The 19,333-nt window shown below is 42.8% G+C and overlaps 1 protein-coding gene across 1 annotated transcript in view; it reads right to left on the reverse strand.

Moving 5' to 3' along the window:
* The window catches only part of hectd2 (HECT domain containing 2), a 58,521-nt gene extending 45,706 nt beyond the window's left edge, over positions 1 to 12,815 (reverse strand). The window contains exons 1-2 of the mRNA XM_086258726.1: positions 12,291 to 12,815; positions 4,965 to 5,106 (exon numbers count right to left, since the gene is read on the reverse strand). Of these exons, the coding sequence (XP_086114852.1) occupies positions 4,965 to 5,106; positions 12,291 to 12,374 (226 nt within the window). The 5' untranslated portion in view covers positions 12,375 to 12,815. The remainder of the gene's footprint in view (positions 1 to 4,964; positions 5,107 to 12,290) is intronic.
* Between the last annotated feature and the right edge of the window lie 6,518 nt (positions 12,816 to 19,333).

The raw sequence follows: 19,333 nt of genomic DNA on the forward strand, positions 1-19,333 counted from the left end.
GGATGCTCATTCTGCAGAAGTGGAAGGATTGTGCAAGCAGAAGATAAAAGGGACACAAGAACAGAGATGGGCACGTGTTATATCACAGAGAAACTCCTCTCATCCACCAACAGAACAGCTAAATGTCTGCATTTTGTCCCGAGGGTGAGGAAAGATGCTACAATGAAGAAATCATTGTTTTAGAAAAAGTAATTAATCCAATAGTGAAAAAAAATGTGTAGAAGTAGATTTCAAATAGAAATTTCCATTTCATCACTCGTTGTGATTTTCTCAGCCTCAGTGAAAGATGCCCCCCCCCCCCCCGAGTGCACTTGTGTCAGCAGGCTGCCAGTTTGGTTCGGTGTTGGCTGAAGATTTAGTACCTGGTTTACCTTTTACTTTTCTCCATCAGTCCAAACATCTTGTGCTGCTCTGTGTGTATCTGATTGCGCACAAAACAAGACGTTCTGAACCATGAAACTGTCCAAAGAGCATTCCAGACAATGGATCAAACCGCTGATCAAAAGTAAACTTTGTATTGATGGTGATTGTGAAGGAAGATGAAAAGGAACAAGCCATCCTCTGTGGATCAAGAATATCAAACATGCAAACGGTCCATGAAATGAATCAACTACAAAAGCATTTAGATTGTGCTTTGTCTGCCAAAGCCAGGACTATTTAACTATTTTGAATAAAATTATCTGGATTGGAACCAAATTTGAATTGGCTCTTTTTTTCATTATGCTCCATTTCTGTCATGAAATTCTCCTCGATGAAGGAATTAGTTGTTTCATTAATGAAATCAGACAGAAATTCATAATCAAAGAGGAAACAAAGCTGCAATAAGGAGAAGAACATATTGTTAAATCTCACCTTCCATCTTCACTCCCCTGTCCCTCACCATCCTAATTATCATTGCTTTGTCAGCTCGTATATCACTGAGCGCAGGGCTGACAACAACAAGCATCCGTTGTCATGACACCTTTTGATCATAAGAGTCACATTCATCTTTTTCCTCCTTCTCTTTCTTTCTCCAGAGTTTACTTTGATGTCTCTTGATGATGGGTGAGAGAGATCTTCCCAAAGTGTTTTCAAGTGCTTTCCATTCAATCCTGCTTTCATTGCTGCAGAGGTTTCTGAACAAAGCAAGCATCAGACTGGAGATGATGTGTGCACCTTGTTTGTGAGGCAAGTTGCACAGTGATAGCTTCTTATTCAGTCACGTCACAGCAAAATATGATTGCTGGTTACCTGCTCTATGTGTGAGCACATGGCTACATGACTACTGTTTATTACAATTATGCATTTTTTTTATTCTGTTTAACTTAGTCATGCATCAAGTGGCAACCTTTGGGGCAGAAAAATGAAGTCAAGCGCTAAAAACTAGAGTAGTCACTGCAGTCAAACACCAGTGGATATGTAAACTTCTTCATTGGTCTTCCATGTACATATGTTTCCACAACTTTTTTAAGGATTCTGAGACATGGCAGCTAAAGTTCTTTGGAAATCACCGCATTGGTGCAAAAATGTTGTTTCAGTCACACTGTGACATCTTTGACAGTTTTCATATTTTTAGCAAAAGAAATAGGAACATATGAGGTATTTTTGCCAGAGGCTACAAGTAAAACAGTTCCTAAAGATTCGATTTAAAATTTGTTTTTTATTTATTTTTTTGCTATATTGTCTGTTAAGTTAGCTACCTTTTTATATCTGATTGTTTCAACAGACACTTCTCTGAAACTGATCACGTACCAGGCTGGGACTGAAAACGAGTGCAAAAGCTGTCACGGTCTGGAGGGCAGACCGTGGGGGATGTAGGAGAAAGGACCCAAAACGCAGACTTAATGGAATGAACAGTGGATTTATTTACAGTGAGGTAATTGTACACCACACATTAAATCTCCAAAAGTGCTCCCTCGACTCCCGTGACGTGTCTTCTCCCAAGTGCTGGTATCCCGTGCTCTCTGCCCCTGTGCCTTCACACACCCCGTGTGTCTTGCAGTCCTGTGTTCCGCTGTCCTCCTGGGGAAAAACACAGACACAGCCGTTATGGCACCAACTCCGGCAGGCATACACTTTAACAACACTAGAAACACTGACATGGAGTCTAACTCAACGATCCTGCGCCGGAGGAAGCTCCATCGCTCTGTTAAGTAGCTCCCCCGACGATCCTGATCAGAAGCAGGTGTGTGGTAAGCTAGGCGTGACCAGCAGCTGGCAGGGCCACACCCATCAGGCCTGCAGGTGGCTGTCCTTCATCCTCCAGCCTCACACACACACACACACACACACACCAGCATGGAACACAAGAGCACAGTGCAGCAAACATACATCCAATACACTAATAACAATAAAGGTCCACACTGTTCACGAACCCCGAGTCCCCGGCACCGGGTCCGTGACAAAAGCAGCCAAAGTCCAAAGAAGGACTTTGAAAGACCTGCAGAAGCCTCGAGAACTGTTACTCAAGACGACTTTAAAAAATGACGAGAAAGCTCACCGGAAGTACATACAAAGAAAATAGTGGTGGTTCAAGACTTTTGCACTTCGTTCAACCAATTTAGCCATTTTATATATTTACTGCATTGAGTCATATCACGCTGCAGTGGAACAGTGTTCCTTCTGAGACCAAACTCCACTTTTATTTTGACAAATCTCTACAAAAACCCGTAACACGTTACAGATGAAGTAGCAAATTGTGGTGATTATCCAGCAGGCTGGCCGACTGTAACGGGCCCGAGGAATGCAACAATATCTCATGTGTGTGTCTTGATGGTTTTCACTTTCATATGGTTTTGATTTGGGGCGGAGGTTTGTATAATTATTCTGGCATCAGTAGCCGTGGTGACAAAGTGGGCTGGTGGGTGCTCCGCCGGGTCTCTGTTCTCACGCGGCATTTAAAAACAACCACGCCTTTAACAGGAAGCAGCATCCCCTTTACCGTCAAAACACTCACAATGAAAAAATAATTAAAGCCACGCAGAAAAGCTCGCAATCTGATAACTGCAATGCTAATTTAATAAGAGAAACTAAAAACCTTATCTAAACACATTTTTTATGCCACTTGCCCAAAAATGCTTCACGTGCAGGAGAACAAACCATTTGTAATTATTACTTGTTTCCAGCTCTTGAGTCTAAGTGACTTGAGCTTCAACTGTGAGTCAGCTGAGATCTGAATCACCCCTTAAAAATGTCTGTAAGTGTCTCGTTATTAGTGAAGGCGTCTGATCTTCTCACACTGCGGGATGTTGAAATCCACAGCCGCACAGCTTTTTCTCTTCTTCTTCCTTTTCAAAGCTTTTCATTTCAGAGTAGCGATGTCATCATTTGCAGGCAGCATAAACAGAGTGTGAGTGCATACATCAAGCACACTGTAAACAGAGGAAGTAACACATCATTACATCGCAGACGAGGACGGGGATCGGTGCTTCCAAGAGAGCAAAGAGGCGGCGAACAATATTACAAAACACTGAGCAGCTTTACTGCTTTGGAATGAAGCAGTGCCGATTCAGACGACAGGAAGTCGGAGCAAAGCTTGTTGCACAAGTAGAAGTAAAAAAGCCACAAGTTCAATTTGACTAAAGATGCTAAAGGCAAAGTGTTTCATCTACACATTTAAAACCACAGAGAAGCCTCACAATTGCTTTTATGGTGAAGAACCTAAACATCAAAAGCTCTAAGAGTTTCAATGTTTTTTGCAGTAAAGTAGTGCATTTTGCACGTAATCAAATATTTAAAGTGCTTCTGGAAGCAAGTCTCAAAACTTAATCCTATCTAAAAAGCCAAACCTTTCATATCAATGCCAACACTTCAGAGGTTTGGCACCTTTGCCCCTAAATCAGGTTTTAAACACTTTATTCCATTTGCAGCAGCAGCATCAAACTGTGCATGCACATAGTTTCACAACATCACACCATCTTCATCGTTTGGGTTTGTGAGTGTCATATCTCTTGATCTCTGTATGATGTCTATGGTAAAGTTCTTATTATGTCAGTTCAAATATTTTTCATTAATATGAATCAGTTGTCACAGTGTCTGCGGCACAGTGGTGCAGTGCGAATGGTTGTGTGTCTGTGTTTTCCCAATGACAGCTCAACAGTCTAATTCTGCTGGAACGCTTCAGCATTATTGCAGTAACTTAGATGCACATTACACGTTTTTTTAAGTCTGGCTTAAAATAATGTAAAAAAAAATCAATGGAAAAAAGGGAGAATGCAACAAATAACTCCAAATAATTCTCCTATTTAAATCCTTTTAGCGTTTGGGTTTACAGAGCAGTGCTTCTCCAGTCAGGTTCTTTCAACAGGCAGATTTTGCCAAAACAGTTTTAATTCGCTCCTGGCTGCTGATGGGCCCGTGTCCCCTTTTCGGGCTGTGCCCAGGCCCTATGGACTAAGGCCCAGCCACCAGACGCTCGCGTTCGGCCCCCTTCCCGGGCCTGACTCCAGGGCGGGGCCCCGGTAACTCTATCCCGGGAAGGGTGAACTGTTCCCTTGGTGTTCTACTCATAGGGTTCTTCTGAATCGCTCTTTGTCTGGTCCCTCACTCAGGACCAGTTTGCCATGGGAGACCCTGCCAGGTGGCAAAAGCCCCCAGACAACAAAGCCCCTGGGATCCCTGCAACACACAAACCTCTCCACCACAATAAGGCAGGTCTGGGCTTCTCTTCTTAGGCTGCTGCCCACGTGACCCGAGCCTGCTAAGCGGAAGAAGATGGATGGATCGAGTTTTTTTTAACTGTTTTTTAAATTATTTTGTATTTTTACTCATAATGTTTTATGAATGCTAGCTCGAGTCCGGTGTCATTTCCTGAAAGCCAAAGCTCTAATCTGGTCCTGGACCAAAGGCACGAACACAGAATGGAGGATAGAGACAGCATTTTGGGAAATTTGATTAAATTTCCTTTTTCGATGTGCAAAGAAAGACAGAAAAGGGGCAAAACCACTCTGTTTGCTGAAATAATAATAAGTTGTGTCTGAACTCACCGTGTCTGAGTCCGTGGTTACCGGTCAAGTTGCCCATGATGCCACCAGCCAGTCCACGTCCAGCCATGTCCCTCCTCTGGCTGAGCGTGGAGATGAAGGTGCCCAGAGATGGAAAAGGCTGCTTGGCTCCTCGCCCCAAACCCTACCACACAAAAACATGATCATGAAAACGAGTGGAAAGAAAGTTTTTTTGCATGCACGCACAACAGACCAGTTATCTCCTCCTTTGTTTTATCTTTTTGAACCGCTGCAAAGTCCTGAAGTCTCAAATGCTTCAGTCTGTAACTCCATAATCAACGTCACCAGTCTACCTTGAGAGAAACGTGAAGAATCAAAGTGGAGATGCCAGCTTTAGTGAGAGACTACCGGACATGACTTCAGCTACACACACAAACCTTTACTCCAAAACTTTATGGAAAACCAGCTCTGTTTATTTTCCGAGATCCAATCACATACAAACTAAAACAGAACTATGGAGCCCTTTAAAACCAGACACAACCTCCATCTTCTCTCCTTTTTTCTATCTCTTCTAGATGATCCAGGTTAGGACTTCAACTCGATTGTGAACATTTTAAGCCCAGATTTCACCCATAACACCAAGAAACCAGCACTTAGTGGTGCTCTAGCTCTTGAGTCAGAACCTCTAAATGAAATCAGGTTTTCAGCTGCATGAACAGACAATGACAACATGACCTGAACCGAATGAATGAACTTAATATTCACTCAGTCTTCTCTGTGATGAATCACACTTCTAATCTTTTTGGTATTTGATGAGTTTTAGGTGTCTGTGAACCACAAGTGCAATGAGAAAAATGTGGTAACAAGATGAGAAGATTGATGAGAAAGCATGTTGAAAAGAGAGAGCAGGAAAGAAGGATAAGTGAGGGAAAGTGAAGTAATGCAGAAAAGATGGGAGAAAGTGGGGAAAAATGAAGGAGGATATGAGACAGGAAGTCAGTGAAGAAATGGAAATGAAAGAACAGATGGAGAGAACAGATCGTAGAGGAGGCTTGAGAGGTGGAAGGAAGAGGAGGTGGGGAGTTCAACAGATGCACAGCAGCCGCTCATGACAGCCGCAAACACACCACGCTCTCTCTCTCATACACACACATACACACACACACACACACAGCAGCAGCACCAGCAGTGTTGTGTTCAGGTGATGGAACGGGAAGACAGTTAATCATCCATTCAAAATGAATCAGTTTCAAAAGAAATGAGACCCTGAGGGATATTGTGAACAGAATTTTAGCCCTTTTAGCCCTGACGACAGCCCACACACACACACACACACACACACACACACACACACACACACACACACACAGTTGTTTTTCCATGTTATTTTCTCTAAAGCACTAAAAAGAACAGAAAAACAGTCAGGTACATGCTACATTTTCAAAAAAAGAACAGATTACGATGATGGCATAGACGATCAGCCACATAATTAAAACCACCTGTCTCATTTTGTATGTGTCTCTCTTGTGCTACTGAGGCAGCTTACAGTCCTGTGGGCTGTGGGTGAGGCCTGTAATGCGTGGGGTGTGCTTTCGTTCATGCAGAAACCTCCAGGCTGAAAAACAAAGCCAAAGTGGGAGTGCCAGTAGCTGCAGTTCCTCTAACGTCCACTTGAGGCTGCTTCCAAAGTCAGTCCCAATAGACCCCAACGTAAAATTACCCAACTTCACAGTAGATATACATACGTTTACGGTCTTACACACACAGAAAAATGCTCTCTGGCCTCTATGAATAGTTTCCCCATTCATCACAACTGGGTAGTAGTTCAAATTTTTATAACTAGTCCATTTGAACAGGCTCAAAGTTAGGAGGTCTTCTTAATGCACACTGAATTGTAACAAGGTGATTCACCCAGCAGTGCTTTTAATGTTGTGGCTCATTTGTGTATGTGCAGTCTTATGTGTCACACGTCACGCAGAATACAAATAGTACAACAGATACACACACACACACACACACGAGCCGACACGTGCCCTTTCATCTCATCTCTCAGCTCAGACGTTCCACAGTGTTAATGAGATGCAACAGGTTTTTCACTCAAATCAGATCAAACACTTTTTGAAAACCCAGAATTAATGCAGGAATACAAAAGCAGACACTGAAATCATTCAATAAATCACATGTCGAAGAAGATTCTCATTACTTCAAATTAAAGTGCATTTAAATTTCACTCAGTGCAGGCAGTAAAGCAGTTGCTCCATCTGAGTTCGTTAAATCGCCACAGGTTGAGAAATTCTGCAAAAAGCGTTTAATGCACAGCTTTCTAACTCGTTGGCTTTTCTTCTTGAGACTCTGCGAGCCTGACATTTGGTGTTTTAACTACAGCTGTTTAAGGACATTTCCACAAAAGTCAGGATATACATGTTTCCTCAGTATTGAATGTTTTTATTTTGAATTTTTTTGCAAACTTACATTCAGACTCATACAGCTATTTGACAACAAAACCAGTATTTAACATCCAAATAATCACAGCAGATCTCTCTTGGAGATTGGGGCGATCACGGCTCAAGAGTTGGGAGTTCGCCTTGTAATCGAAAGGTCGAGCCCCGGCTTGGACAGTCTCTGTCATTGTGTCCTTGGGCAAGACACTTCACCCGTTGCCTACTGGTGGTGGTCAGAGGGCCTGGCAGCAGTGTCCTGCAGCCTGCAAAGGGGTGGCTGTGGCTACAATGTAGCTTGTATTGCTGTCTCTTGTCATCTTGTCCCTATTGTAAGGACTCTATCTTATATATCTTCAGAGGACAATTTGGTGTTAAAAAGTTTTTAAAAACAGATACTGATATGCATTTACTTAAATCTTTTGAAAGGTTCCTTTAGACCTATTTTCCCCTTTAATTAGCAGCAGACCCCAATAAAACAGGGTTGAGCCAAAACGAGCACTCCAGAGAAAAACGTTGTGGCCACAGTGGAAACAATTATAACGCTGCAAGCCTGACTGCTCGTCACTGCTTTTGTGCCCACAATCAAAAACGATCTTAAGCTAAAGGTGGAGGTGGGTTGCAAAGCAGCCGGCAGATGGGCAAGAACTGCGGGCAAGCTAAAGCAGCCTAAGTAACACAGCCGACATGCAGTTTGTGATATGTAGAAAGGTATCAGCTGAGCCATCATGATGTGGGTTGGCACTGTCACGCTCAGCCACAATCCCAGTAAATCTCAGGGGCTGGGATTGTGGCTGAGCTTGACGTTGATGTCTGAACTAACATGTTTGATTTGGAACTGTCATATTACCATCCCATAACTGTGACCAACAACGACACTGTTGAGATATTTTATACATTTTTTACTTGCATTTATTATCATTTATCAGCTCAGCTGGTTTCCATTAAGAACATTTTTATTGATAAATGTTCATGAAATTAATGACACTGACATCAGTTTGCTGTATATATGGTATATATGCTGTATATAAGTATATTTGCTTTATAAATGGTGCTAATTAGTGCACTAAAAAGCCAAACTAAGATGCTAAATATCGACATGCTGCCACGGTGTTGAAGACCTCACAGAGCCCGAAGCGCCGCTGTAAACTTCTTCGTTCTCTTCATGCAGAGCTGCTTTCCTGCATCACTCCCTTAGAAGTGATGTGTGTATAATTACAGTCCTCTCCCAGTGAAGCCACATCACTCACTCTTTCATCATCGCCACAGGCCTGCCCACGCCAGCTGATTGACAGGTGATGTCCGGGAAAGCGTGCAGCATAAACAACTCAATCAAGGAAATGAGGCTGTCAACAAATCATTCCTGCTCAAGTTTTCTCGATAACTAGATCCCGCTTCACATCTGACAATAATTAAACGGCTTTAGCAGCAGTCTTGTGATTTCCGTCGTGTCCGGCTCTGCTCAGTCATTTAGTCTGAGAGGAAATGCTGTCATCCAGAGAGAAACCACGCCACGAAGAGCTCAGCGTCTGACTGTGTCTCACACACTCTGCTCAGCCTCTCCTCTGTCAGCTGCTCATCTCTAATCAGATCGAATATGCTGTATATAAACGTGAAGCACTGTCTTTACACCAGCTATAGATGCTTCAGTTCACGATCTCATCCAGCAGATTGACCTGCAGCTGATGTACAGTCTGCTTCCTGAACACAAAGACTCAACAGTCTGTTAGAAATGGTTTCCAAATACACAGACATTATTCCTCATCAAGTTTGAGTAAGCACGGCTTAATGATGCCAGATCTGGCTGAGTTTTGGAAGCACAGCACCAGATGTGAGTCTGACTCTGGATCCCAGATTTAAACTTGTGTTCAAGTCAGCTGGTTTGGGTTGATTTAGGCTGAAATCAGCTCCAATGAGCAGCCAACATTTATCCGAGATGGCTCACAGAATCAGTGAGCTCATTCTGGTGCATCATCATCAGCATCATCACCACAAGTCTGGCATCAGTTTGGAGACCGGTCATGGCAAAATAAAGCAAGCATTAGTCCCGTTAGGATTTTTCACCAAGCGCCAATATCTGGGGCTGAAGAAAAACTCCCCAAACCACTGATAGAGTAGCCCAGTACTGCCTGGCTCTTTTTTTTGGTTTAGTAATCGTGCACAGTTCCCAGGAGCCTCGTTATTTAGTACCACCTTGCTGGAGATGTGAAGCGAGCTGAGATTATACCAAAAAGTGACGTGAAACACTGCAGGTTACACCAGGGTCACGTGCTCTGATGATCAGTCCTGCTTATACTGAGGACGCGCTGTCTGCAGTGGCAAAGCAAATAAAGTTGAGCTCTTTCTTTAAGATGCAGAAATCAGATGTGCACTGCGTGTTCAAAGAGAACCTGAAGCTCATCTCAGAGCCGGCGTGTTGTGTTCAAAGTCAAAGGAAAGCCCCGATGTCACCCTGGACAGGGGACTAAAGGGAAACTAGGGGAACACCAAGAGTTTCTGTGGAGTTCTGAGTTTAGTCTGAAGCTGAGATGAACACAAACACAGACACACTCACTGAAGCACTGCTGCTCTTTCAATTTCTAGCGAGCTGTCAGCGAAGATTCAGTTAGCACGCTGGCTGTTTGCTGTGGATAAACACGAATGTCACCCAGGCAATCTGTACAAAAAATCATTTCTGTCTGATAAACATTCTTATATTTGGAGTTATTTTCTCCTCCAAACTGGGAATCTCATCTTCAAATCCACATGTAATTCATTTTAAACTGAATTCCCTGGTTATGGATTATCATGGATGGATTAGATGAACGCGAGCCAGGTCTGTCAAAGGCATTCTCGGAAAGTCATCTTCAAATCAAATAGCACTCAGCTTGTGCCACTTAATTTATGCTTCAAGGCTTTTCTTAATAGGCTAATCAGCAGGTACTTGAAACATGTTGCCATGGCAATGATCAACAGAGAAAACATGAAAGAATAAAGGGCCAGGGCTAGCTGCTTACCAGCGGCTGAACTGCTAAACAAAGACAAAGGAGACTGTCCAACATCAAAATAATCGTGGATGGCGTCAGATGGATGATGGAAATGCTCAAATATAACCATGGGGCTACAGCATATCTACAGAGATGCTACTGTGAAAGTTTGTGTGGAGTGGAACCATATAAATGGAAGTCTATCAAAGATTTTTTTAAACCTGGAAGCAAAGCGTTTAACAATTCCCTGAGCCGAGAACTAAGCCAGCTCCAGGACAAACCTGGGAGAACAGGAGGAGCGTCCACCTGTGAGCTCCCAGTGCTAAACCCTGAAGCACCATCCCACAGTGACATGAAAAAAAATTCAGAGAAACTATTTTTATTTCAATCTCAATATAACAATTAACACAAGGCTCATCTTCTGTGTGTGACACAGTCATATTCTAACAACTTGTAACACATGTAAAAGTCGAGTTTCTATTTAGTCAAGGAATTAAAACCTTTAAACCGGCTTTATTTCAGATTTGGCTGATTTTATATGCAATAACTCACAGTTGAAATACTTTCAGAGAAAAACAGCAGAACCCAACAATCAAAGCTTGAAACCCAAAAAAATGTTTGTCATGAATCTGCTGAGTCAGGTTTTACTTGACTTAAGTAACCAGACCATCAGCTCATCAAACTCTTGGAGGTCTGGAAAAAGTCTTCCAGATAATAACATGCTTTCTCATCATCGGGCAACTCTCAGAAACAAGAATTCTGGATCAGGTAAAAAAAAAAAAAAACAGGGAGCACCAGCCGCCTTCAATTGGTCTGTTTTTACTGGTGGGTAAAACAATGGCAGCCACTGTCTCCAGGAGCTGTTTCTCCAAACTTGAAGCCTGAATCTTTTCAGCTCGCACTGAGCCTAAGCAGCCAGAAAACTTCTGAAGAAGAATCAGAATCAGTCAGGCCAAAGCCCCGGAGAGAAAAAGCGCATGCGGCCACTTTATGGCATTTCCAGACAGAGTGGGTCTCAGCAGTGACAGACTGTTTATTAGCCCCGAACCTTCTGATCTGCACATTCCTGCTCCCTGACACAATGTAGATGACATCAACCGAGCAGCCAGCGAGCCCGCCAGTCTGCTCCAAAGTGACACAGAGAACCAAACCGAAAACAACGCCGGTGAAAAGCCCAACAAGCGAGGCGAGCGCCCGGCTCTGTGTTCGAATGATTACATCACTGCTGGGGAGCTGGAGTCAGGCATCATTATGTAAGGCAGGGGCATCACTTTTTCCAAAAAGCAACAAAAGTGCAGTCTTTTATTTATTTTTTTTGTTAAATGTCACTTTTCTATCTGTTCAGGAAGTTTAGGGGACTTTACACAAGTTCAAATCCATGTACCCGATTCCTGAAGTACAAACAGTGAAGATTTTTGTCTTATTACAAAATGATTTTGGATCAAGTGGAACGTGAAACTGCATTAAAAAAGATGCACGCTGAGAGACTCATGCAGTGATGACCTGCAGTAAAATCCTTTGCTCTAATTGTGTTGCATAACGTTTTTTTATTATTTCTTAGAACACGAAACGCCTGATATCTATTATTACACAGTAAAACTCAAACAATCAGTTCTGAATGTAACAGTATGGGCACACAGACCCCAGTGCGGTTCCTGAACCTGCACCAGTTGCAAAGATGAATGCTTCCTAAAAACCTGTCATTGGTTTGCTTTTTAAAGCACATGCATGAAAAACCTTACCCTGAATTCATATATTGTCTTTTTCAAACGGGATAATGATGTCTAACATTTCTACCTGTAATGTTCAAACGTTGCTTATTTTTTTATAACTTTTCAAATATGCCTCCTTATCACCAGAACAACCAGTAGCACGTGAAACATGTTTTCTGTACAACAAACAGAAAGGGATGACAGGGATCGCTCTGTTGTGGAATAGATAAAGATAAAAGGCGGGTTTCTTACAGCAGGAGGGGAGCTGTTGTAAATTGGTGGGAGCCTCTCTCTCTCCCTCTCAACTCCTGACAGCGCAGAATGTTCTCCATCCATCCTCTGAGCGTGGAAGAGTGGAAACGTTGTTTTGCGTTTTTCCCCGTCCCCTGGAAAGACTCACTCCTCTACAGCCTCTGTGCTGCTGTTGGTCACAGGGCTGCACATGTTTTTAACCAGAGCCAGCTCTGACCCCGAGTCCCCCGGCTGCCTGCTCGCTCTGCTCCGTTATTTCACAAAAATCAGGAAGACTCACATCCTACGAGAAACGGAGTGAAATCTACCTTCGTCGGACAGGTGGGCTTTCCGTTACGCGCACAGCCTGACGCGTAAACGTCTCCAAAAGCGGCGCGTAAAGTCTCCGATGTACTTTAAAAAGCACGAAGCAGTCTTGGTTTTAAATTAAGTTTTTTTCCTAAACTTTGGGGCGAGTTTCTACCCGCTTCTTCTTCTCTTTCTCTCCCTCTCTGCGTCGTCTGACGGGGAGGCAGCACAGCTGCGGGCCGGCGCCATGTTTGGAGAAGGAGGAGGAGGCGCCTGGAGAGCACAGCTTCTCTCTCTCTCTCTCTCTCTCTCTCTCTCTCTCTCTCTCTCTCTCACACACACACACACACACACACACACACACACACACACACACACACACACACACACACACACGGGAGAGAGAGAGCTAGAGAGAGGAGGAAATAACGGCAGACAGTGGGCAACATGAGCTTTAGAAGAGAGAACGAAAGAACCTTTGTAAGAATAAACGCATGTTGGTGCTGAAACTTTCACAATCTCTGTGAATTTAAGTAATTCAAGCAAATATAAACGCAACAAGAATCAACGAATACCTGCAAAAAAGGTCCAATCAAAAAAGCAAGAATAAAAAATACGTAATTAAAAATAATTATTAGATAAATAAGTGCATTCATTAATATTTTTTAAAATCACATTGCTTAAAGTTAAGAAACCAATAATTTTATTTATATAACATAAAGCGATCATCTCGGAATTGTGATTTATGTCAAAAAATCGTCATCTGATATTTCGTCAGCAGGTGGGAGGGACATGCTTGTTGTCCTTTTGCTTGGTAGAAACAGAAATTTACTAACGAGAAAGAAAATATTTCCTCGTTTATCTGTTTTTGGGTTTCAAACATTTTTAAAGGCATTTTCTTTGTGAGATATAAAACCTGTTGCCTGCTCTCTCCCACACTTTGTTTGGTCTTGTTTGTCTGCTTTTCTCTCTTCTCTCTCCTCTGCTCATTTGGATTTTCTTATTATCAGAATTTTTCTGTGAGATTTATTTATGGACATTAAACAAGTGGTCAGAAAATAACTGGTACACTGTGAGCACTGAGCATCTGTGTCTCTGATGATAATTCCAAATGTATTGTATACTTTGCTATTTCCACACTGGTACTTTTGTTTTGAAAGGAAGCTGAAGGGAAGTAAGGAGCTGTGATTCCTCCTGCGTTGACTGTGCGGAGCTGTAGACTCTGCGTCACCGCCACAATTTAACCTCTGTCCATAATTAGAGAAACTGGATCTGGGCTACAGGCCAACTCTCACTGAACATAAAGAAACTGAACAGCTCCTCACAAATCTGTGTGTGTGTGTGTGTGTGTGTGTGTGTGTGTGTGTGTGTGTGTGTGTGTGGTTTTCTCGGTAAGCTTGAGATCATCTGAACTCTCCGTCTGGTTTCCTAAAAACAGCTCCAGTCTTTCTGCAGGTCCTGGAAAAGCCTTGAACACATTTTTAGATCAGATATTCTCATAATGCAAGCTCTGCTCTTTTGCACTCACTTTTATTCCAAGGCCAGTATAAAGTCAGACAACTGAGGCTTGTATCAAACGAAGCAGAGCTGAAATATATGGTTAGTGGTGACAATGTGCTGCTTTTGCTGGTACCTCGCAGTGCCAGTTGCAATTTAGGGGACAAGCCGAGTGCCACAGTGTGTATTTTTGTCTTGTATTTATAGGTTAATATAGGCTTAAGTGTACACTAAGTTTCAGTGGATGTAGCTCCAACCAATCACATCTTCTGTATCATCCTTTTTTCAGTTGGTTAACATCTTGATTTGATGAAATGTCAGCTTGAAATGCTGCAGCTGACCGAAACACACACCCAGACCTACTGCAGGGTAATGAAGGGGGGATTCACGGTCACCTGATCGGCCCTAACCATATGCTTTGTCACAAAGGAAAGTTGAGCCTAATATTAAAAGTATTGGAAGCTGGTTCCACTGAAGAGGGGCCTGGCAGCTGAAGGCTCTGCCTCCAATTCTACTTTTAAGTAGTGCTCTATTGGGGTGATACGGTAAAATGAGGTCTTTCAGAAAAGATGGGGCCTGATTCTATTCAAAACCTCGTTTTCTGGATTTAACACGGAGTCACTCAAGAGAAGTCAGTATGGGTGAAGTGAAGTATATGCTCTCTCTTTCTAGTCCCTGTCAGGACTCTTGCTGCAGCATTTTGGATTAGCTGAAGGATTTTCAGGGAGTTTTTAGGACTTCCTGATAATAATGAATTACAGTCGTCCAGCCTGGAAGTAATAAATGCATGAACTAGTGTTTCAGCCGGTTTGGAACTGGGGATTGGGCCTCGAGGACCTCCATCTCTGACTGATTCAAAGAGCGTTGAACCTGTACGACCCCTCCTGTGGGTGGCGGGCCCACATAGCTTTTTCAGGCTAAGGCTGGGGTGAAAAGCTCCAGCAGTCTGCAAACTTTCTGTGTGACTAACTAAAGATGTGTTTCAGGTTTCAAACATTTTCCACCTCCTCAACAACAACTACAACTTGCTAAAGGAGAGCAATGATGGTCGAGGTGTTATAGGCAACATTCCTGTAATAAATCTGAATGAAATAAAATAATACTTTGTAATTGTACTGACTTTCACTGACAGTGGTTCCTAATATTGTGTCCCCGTCTTTGACTTACCTGTGACAACAGAATAACCTGAGGAAGACGTGAACATGAAGTGGAGAACTTTCTGTTGAGCTTCACTCATCACACAGAGGTGGTCAGCTGCTGTGTAAAAATGGACTTTTTGGACAAGCAGTTTGTTTTTGTAGAGGAACCGAAAGCAGCTTTCAGGCACCAGCTTTTCTAAAATTGGTCGAGTCTCGCCGTCGGCTCGAGCTCTGTTTGTTTTCCGAGCTCAGAGTCTGTTCAGCAGCAAGCGCTGAGGGTTGCTGTAACAGCAGATGTGTTTTGCGTCAGCACAGAGTTTTTTATGGCTTCTGGACCTCAGACGTTCATTCGCTCGGGCCTCTCTGCACCTGATGGTGAAACACAAAGCTGCTGGGAGCTCTCGTGTGAGCCTCCGGCCCACGCTGGAGACATCAGCTGTAGTAAACAGACATGTTGTGTTTATGTCTGATGACAGATCAGATTTGTTCTCCTCTTTGTTACATCGTGGCGTGCTGGGATTCGAGGCAGCAGACTGAGGGACCAGGCACTGTTGCATTATGGGAATGTTACATAACAGCAGCAGGACTGCGGCTGACTCATGGATTTATGGGCTGCGGATCTCTCCTTAAACAATTTGGGGATCCGACACAGATCTGGAAAATGAACGAGAGAGGGGAGATGAAAACATAAAGAGTGAATGAATGAGTGAGCAGTCAGCTGAAGGACTGCTTGCTTTTTTCAGCACAAACATGTGTGTTTATTCTCGCAAAGGTTATTAAACGAGACCTTTATGGCCTTTCCTTATGTTCTGTTATATGTAGACTATTACATTAATGGAGCCTGATATCAAAACATAGCTGAAGTTTCAAGCAATTAGGTCACTGCATACACAAATAATCCCTGAGAGCCAAACCCGGGCTGCAGCCTGCTTTAAACATTCACTTTAACATCCCTGATATGGGGATCTCAGGTAACCAGTTTCTGTCTCTGAGCAGATGTGGACTGGGTGGCAAAGAGGAAACTGTACAGTTTTTTAAAACCACCTAATGCTAACCAGCGAGTATCCAAAAAGTAAAAATGTTGCAAGAAGCTTGATTACAGGTTATTAGTTTGATTATACGTAGTTATTAAAGGTTTATCTTGCTGCCAGAATCAGTTTAAAGATCAGTTATAAGACTGTCCTGTGTTGGATGGGGCCCTCATCTTTTTAATGGGCTTTGGTTGTTTTTATCTTCTTTATTTGAACAGATACGAGCATTCAGAAACTCTTGAGTGGTCATTCCCAGCTTCTTCAGTTTATTATCAGCACTGTTGATGTGCAGGGAATGGTTGTCCGTCTTATCCAATGGGACACTCTGGCAGCCTGGCCTGGATGTACCCTCCTGCCTTTCGCCCTATGCTAGCTAGGATTGGCTCCATCCATGATCAGGTCAAACACATCTTTAAGCTCAGTTTTGAAACTCACTACAACCCATGGACTCGCGGTGGTCCAGTACGTATTTGGGTGCTAGTTGGGCTGACTCATATTTTAGAGAGGACACTGAGCTTAGAATCAGGACTTGTTCAGAGTGAGTAAACAAAACCAAAGAGCAGCATAATGATGACTTCTATTGAGAACAACTTCAGCCTCATCCTCCATCTTTGCTGTGCTAATGTGTTTATATTAGCCAAACCATACCTAGCTACCAGGTATGGTACCAGGTATGGTAGCTAGATATGTTACTCGTATTTAGATCTTCATCTTGGTTTGTGTTCAAATTTCTAGCAGAGCTGTATGGTTCGCTTCTTTAGAAAGGCTTCGGACTGTCATACTATCATCTTTAGATGGAAGCTAGCTGGCTAAAGTCTTGCTAGCTTCTGACTCAACTAAATACTGTAAAATCATTATTTCACAGATACCAGTGTGTTAAACTTCATTGTAACAGCTGGGAGAACAGCTACACTGATAATTTTATTGGAAATGAAAGAATATGGGACACTTTTAACTCCTAACATTTGGGTCTCAGAATTGCTAATGACACGAGCACAGCCAGGGATCAACGCTGGGCAAAGTGATTGGCGATAGCTCACCAATCAATTTCTGTAATTTCCCCACTGATGCATTAAGTTAATAGAGAGACAGATATAAATTCAATCCGCCGAGTTGTACGTTCATGTTGGACCTGCTCATATAACCAACTCTTGCAACACAGATGTGTCTGGGTGTGCACAGGCACACAAGCTAATACCCAGATTTCCACAGGCTTTGAAGTTAGAGAGAGAGAGAGAGAGAGAGAGAGAGAGAGAGAGAGTGTGTGTGTGTGTGTGTGTGTGTGTGTGTGTGTGTGTGGCAGCTACGCTGATCCACCACAATCATCACGAAATGAAAGAAAATAGGAGGAGGACATTTCTAAGTGTGACTGTGAAAACTCAGCTTTGTGTGGGGAGGGGATGGAGGAGAGTGGAGGAGACAGGTTTGATATAACACAACTATAGGTCTACGTCACACAAATGCAGGCAAATGTCTCGACTGTGTTCAGTAACTACTGAAGCTAAATCGTTGTTTGTCAACATGCAAATGTTTCTTCATCCTGGAAGTGAGAAATAAACTCCCAGCCTGCCTGCGTCTCTGTCAACAGTGTGTTTTTTTTTTTTCAAATGCACATTTGGGCCACACATTGCAGTTTACGGAGGGCGGATGGTGTTACCGTGACGGTGAGCTTCTCCGCCGCCTGGTGGCAACGCTCCTCTGCGATGTGACACGGGGGTGAAGGGACCAGAGGAATATGAAGCAAACTGCATGAAAAAGATCTTTATTTGTTTATTTGGTGGATAACTGTAAAATCCAAGTAAATAAAAGGTTTTCCATAATGCGTTGAATTTGAATAAAAACACAGGCAGTGTGTGTGCGTGTGCGTGCGTGTAAGGACAGCGGGTTGGTCGGTTCATCCTGTCTGATCGCCGTCAGTTTGTGCTGATGTGAGAGCACAGAGGAGCTCAGAGGGGAGAGGCATCTGTTGTCAGGAGGAATATTTGGTTTGATTCATAGCAACGCCTCAAAGTGTGGGACAGAGAGCAGGAGCAACATCTGGGAGAGCGAGAGGAGCAGAATCCTCAGCTTCAGGCCGCTTGGCAGCGACGCGCTCGCACACGCCTTTCCCCCAAAAAACAGAGAGGAGAGGGAGAGAGGTTACTGGAGTTCAGAGGAGATTCAGACAGGAGGAGGAAGAGGAGGGTGAGCGGTGCAGCTATTTCCTGCACATGATGATGTTTCTGATCCGGCCCAAACACAAGCGTGTTTCTGAAGAAGGCTGGAAAAATTAAGGGAACTTTAACAAAGGACGAAAGGATCGGAGAAGAAGTTTGGATGTTTAGATTCTTGTCCAAAATGTTTCATGAAATAAAAAAAACAAAAAAATTTTAAATGAAGGATCAAAAGTGCCAAAATCTACCCAACAACAAACAGGCGGTCAGGGAAAAACATCAACAGAGAGCAAATAAATCAATTATTACATTAATGTAGAAGATGATTTTAAAAATGTGATTTGAATTTGCCTCATTTCTGCTTTGGAGACAAATAAGAAGGACGTCGCTGAAGGTACTTTTTATAACCTCTGTGTTTGAAAAATAAACAGCAGATGAGACATTATTATTATTATTATTATTATTATTATTATTATTATTATTATATTCACAAGATTGTCACTGGTAGTCTTAAGAGTTTGAAAAATGAAGACAAAGTTTGTGAGGGTGCTTCACTTTTCAACCAATAGGCTTCTTCAGTTCTTCAGGGTCACGTGACAAGTCTAATGATCAACAGTGGGTGAACGAGCTGAAGAAGCCTCTTGAATGAGACGTGAAACATCCTCACAAATGTAAAAACAAAAAAAAATGCTTTTTTGTTTTGTTTTTACATTTCAACTTTTCAAGCTCTTAAGATCAGTTTTTACAAATAAAAAAAATGTTTGCTAGTCAGGAAAGTCATTAAGCACACATCCTTATTTACAGTGGAGGCCTGCAAAGGCAACGCCTCTTCAGGAGATGGAGGGAGCGCTAATTTATGCAGCATGGGTTTAACTGTACGACTGCTGGTTGGTTGAAAACAACAAATTGGCTGCTGAAAGTAAAACTGCGGAAAG

The sequence above is a fragment of the Aulonocara sp. 'chitande type north' Nkhata Bay genome, linkage group LG13 (assembly GCF_057382095.1).
Source record: "Aulonocara sp. 'chitande type north' Nkhata Bay isolate Kocher_YH1m ecotype deep benthic linkage group LG13, A_spYH_male_GT1.1, whole genome shotgun sequence".
Classification (NCBI taxonomy): Eukaryota; Metazoa; Chordata; class Actinopteri; order Cichliformes; family Cichlidae; genus Aulonocara; species Aulonocara sp. 'chitande type north' Nkhata Bay.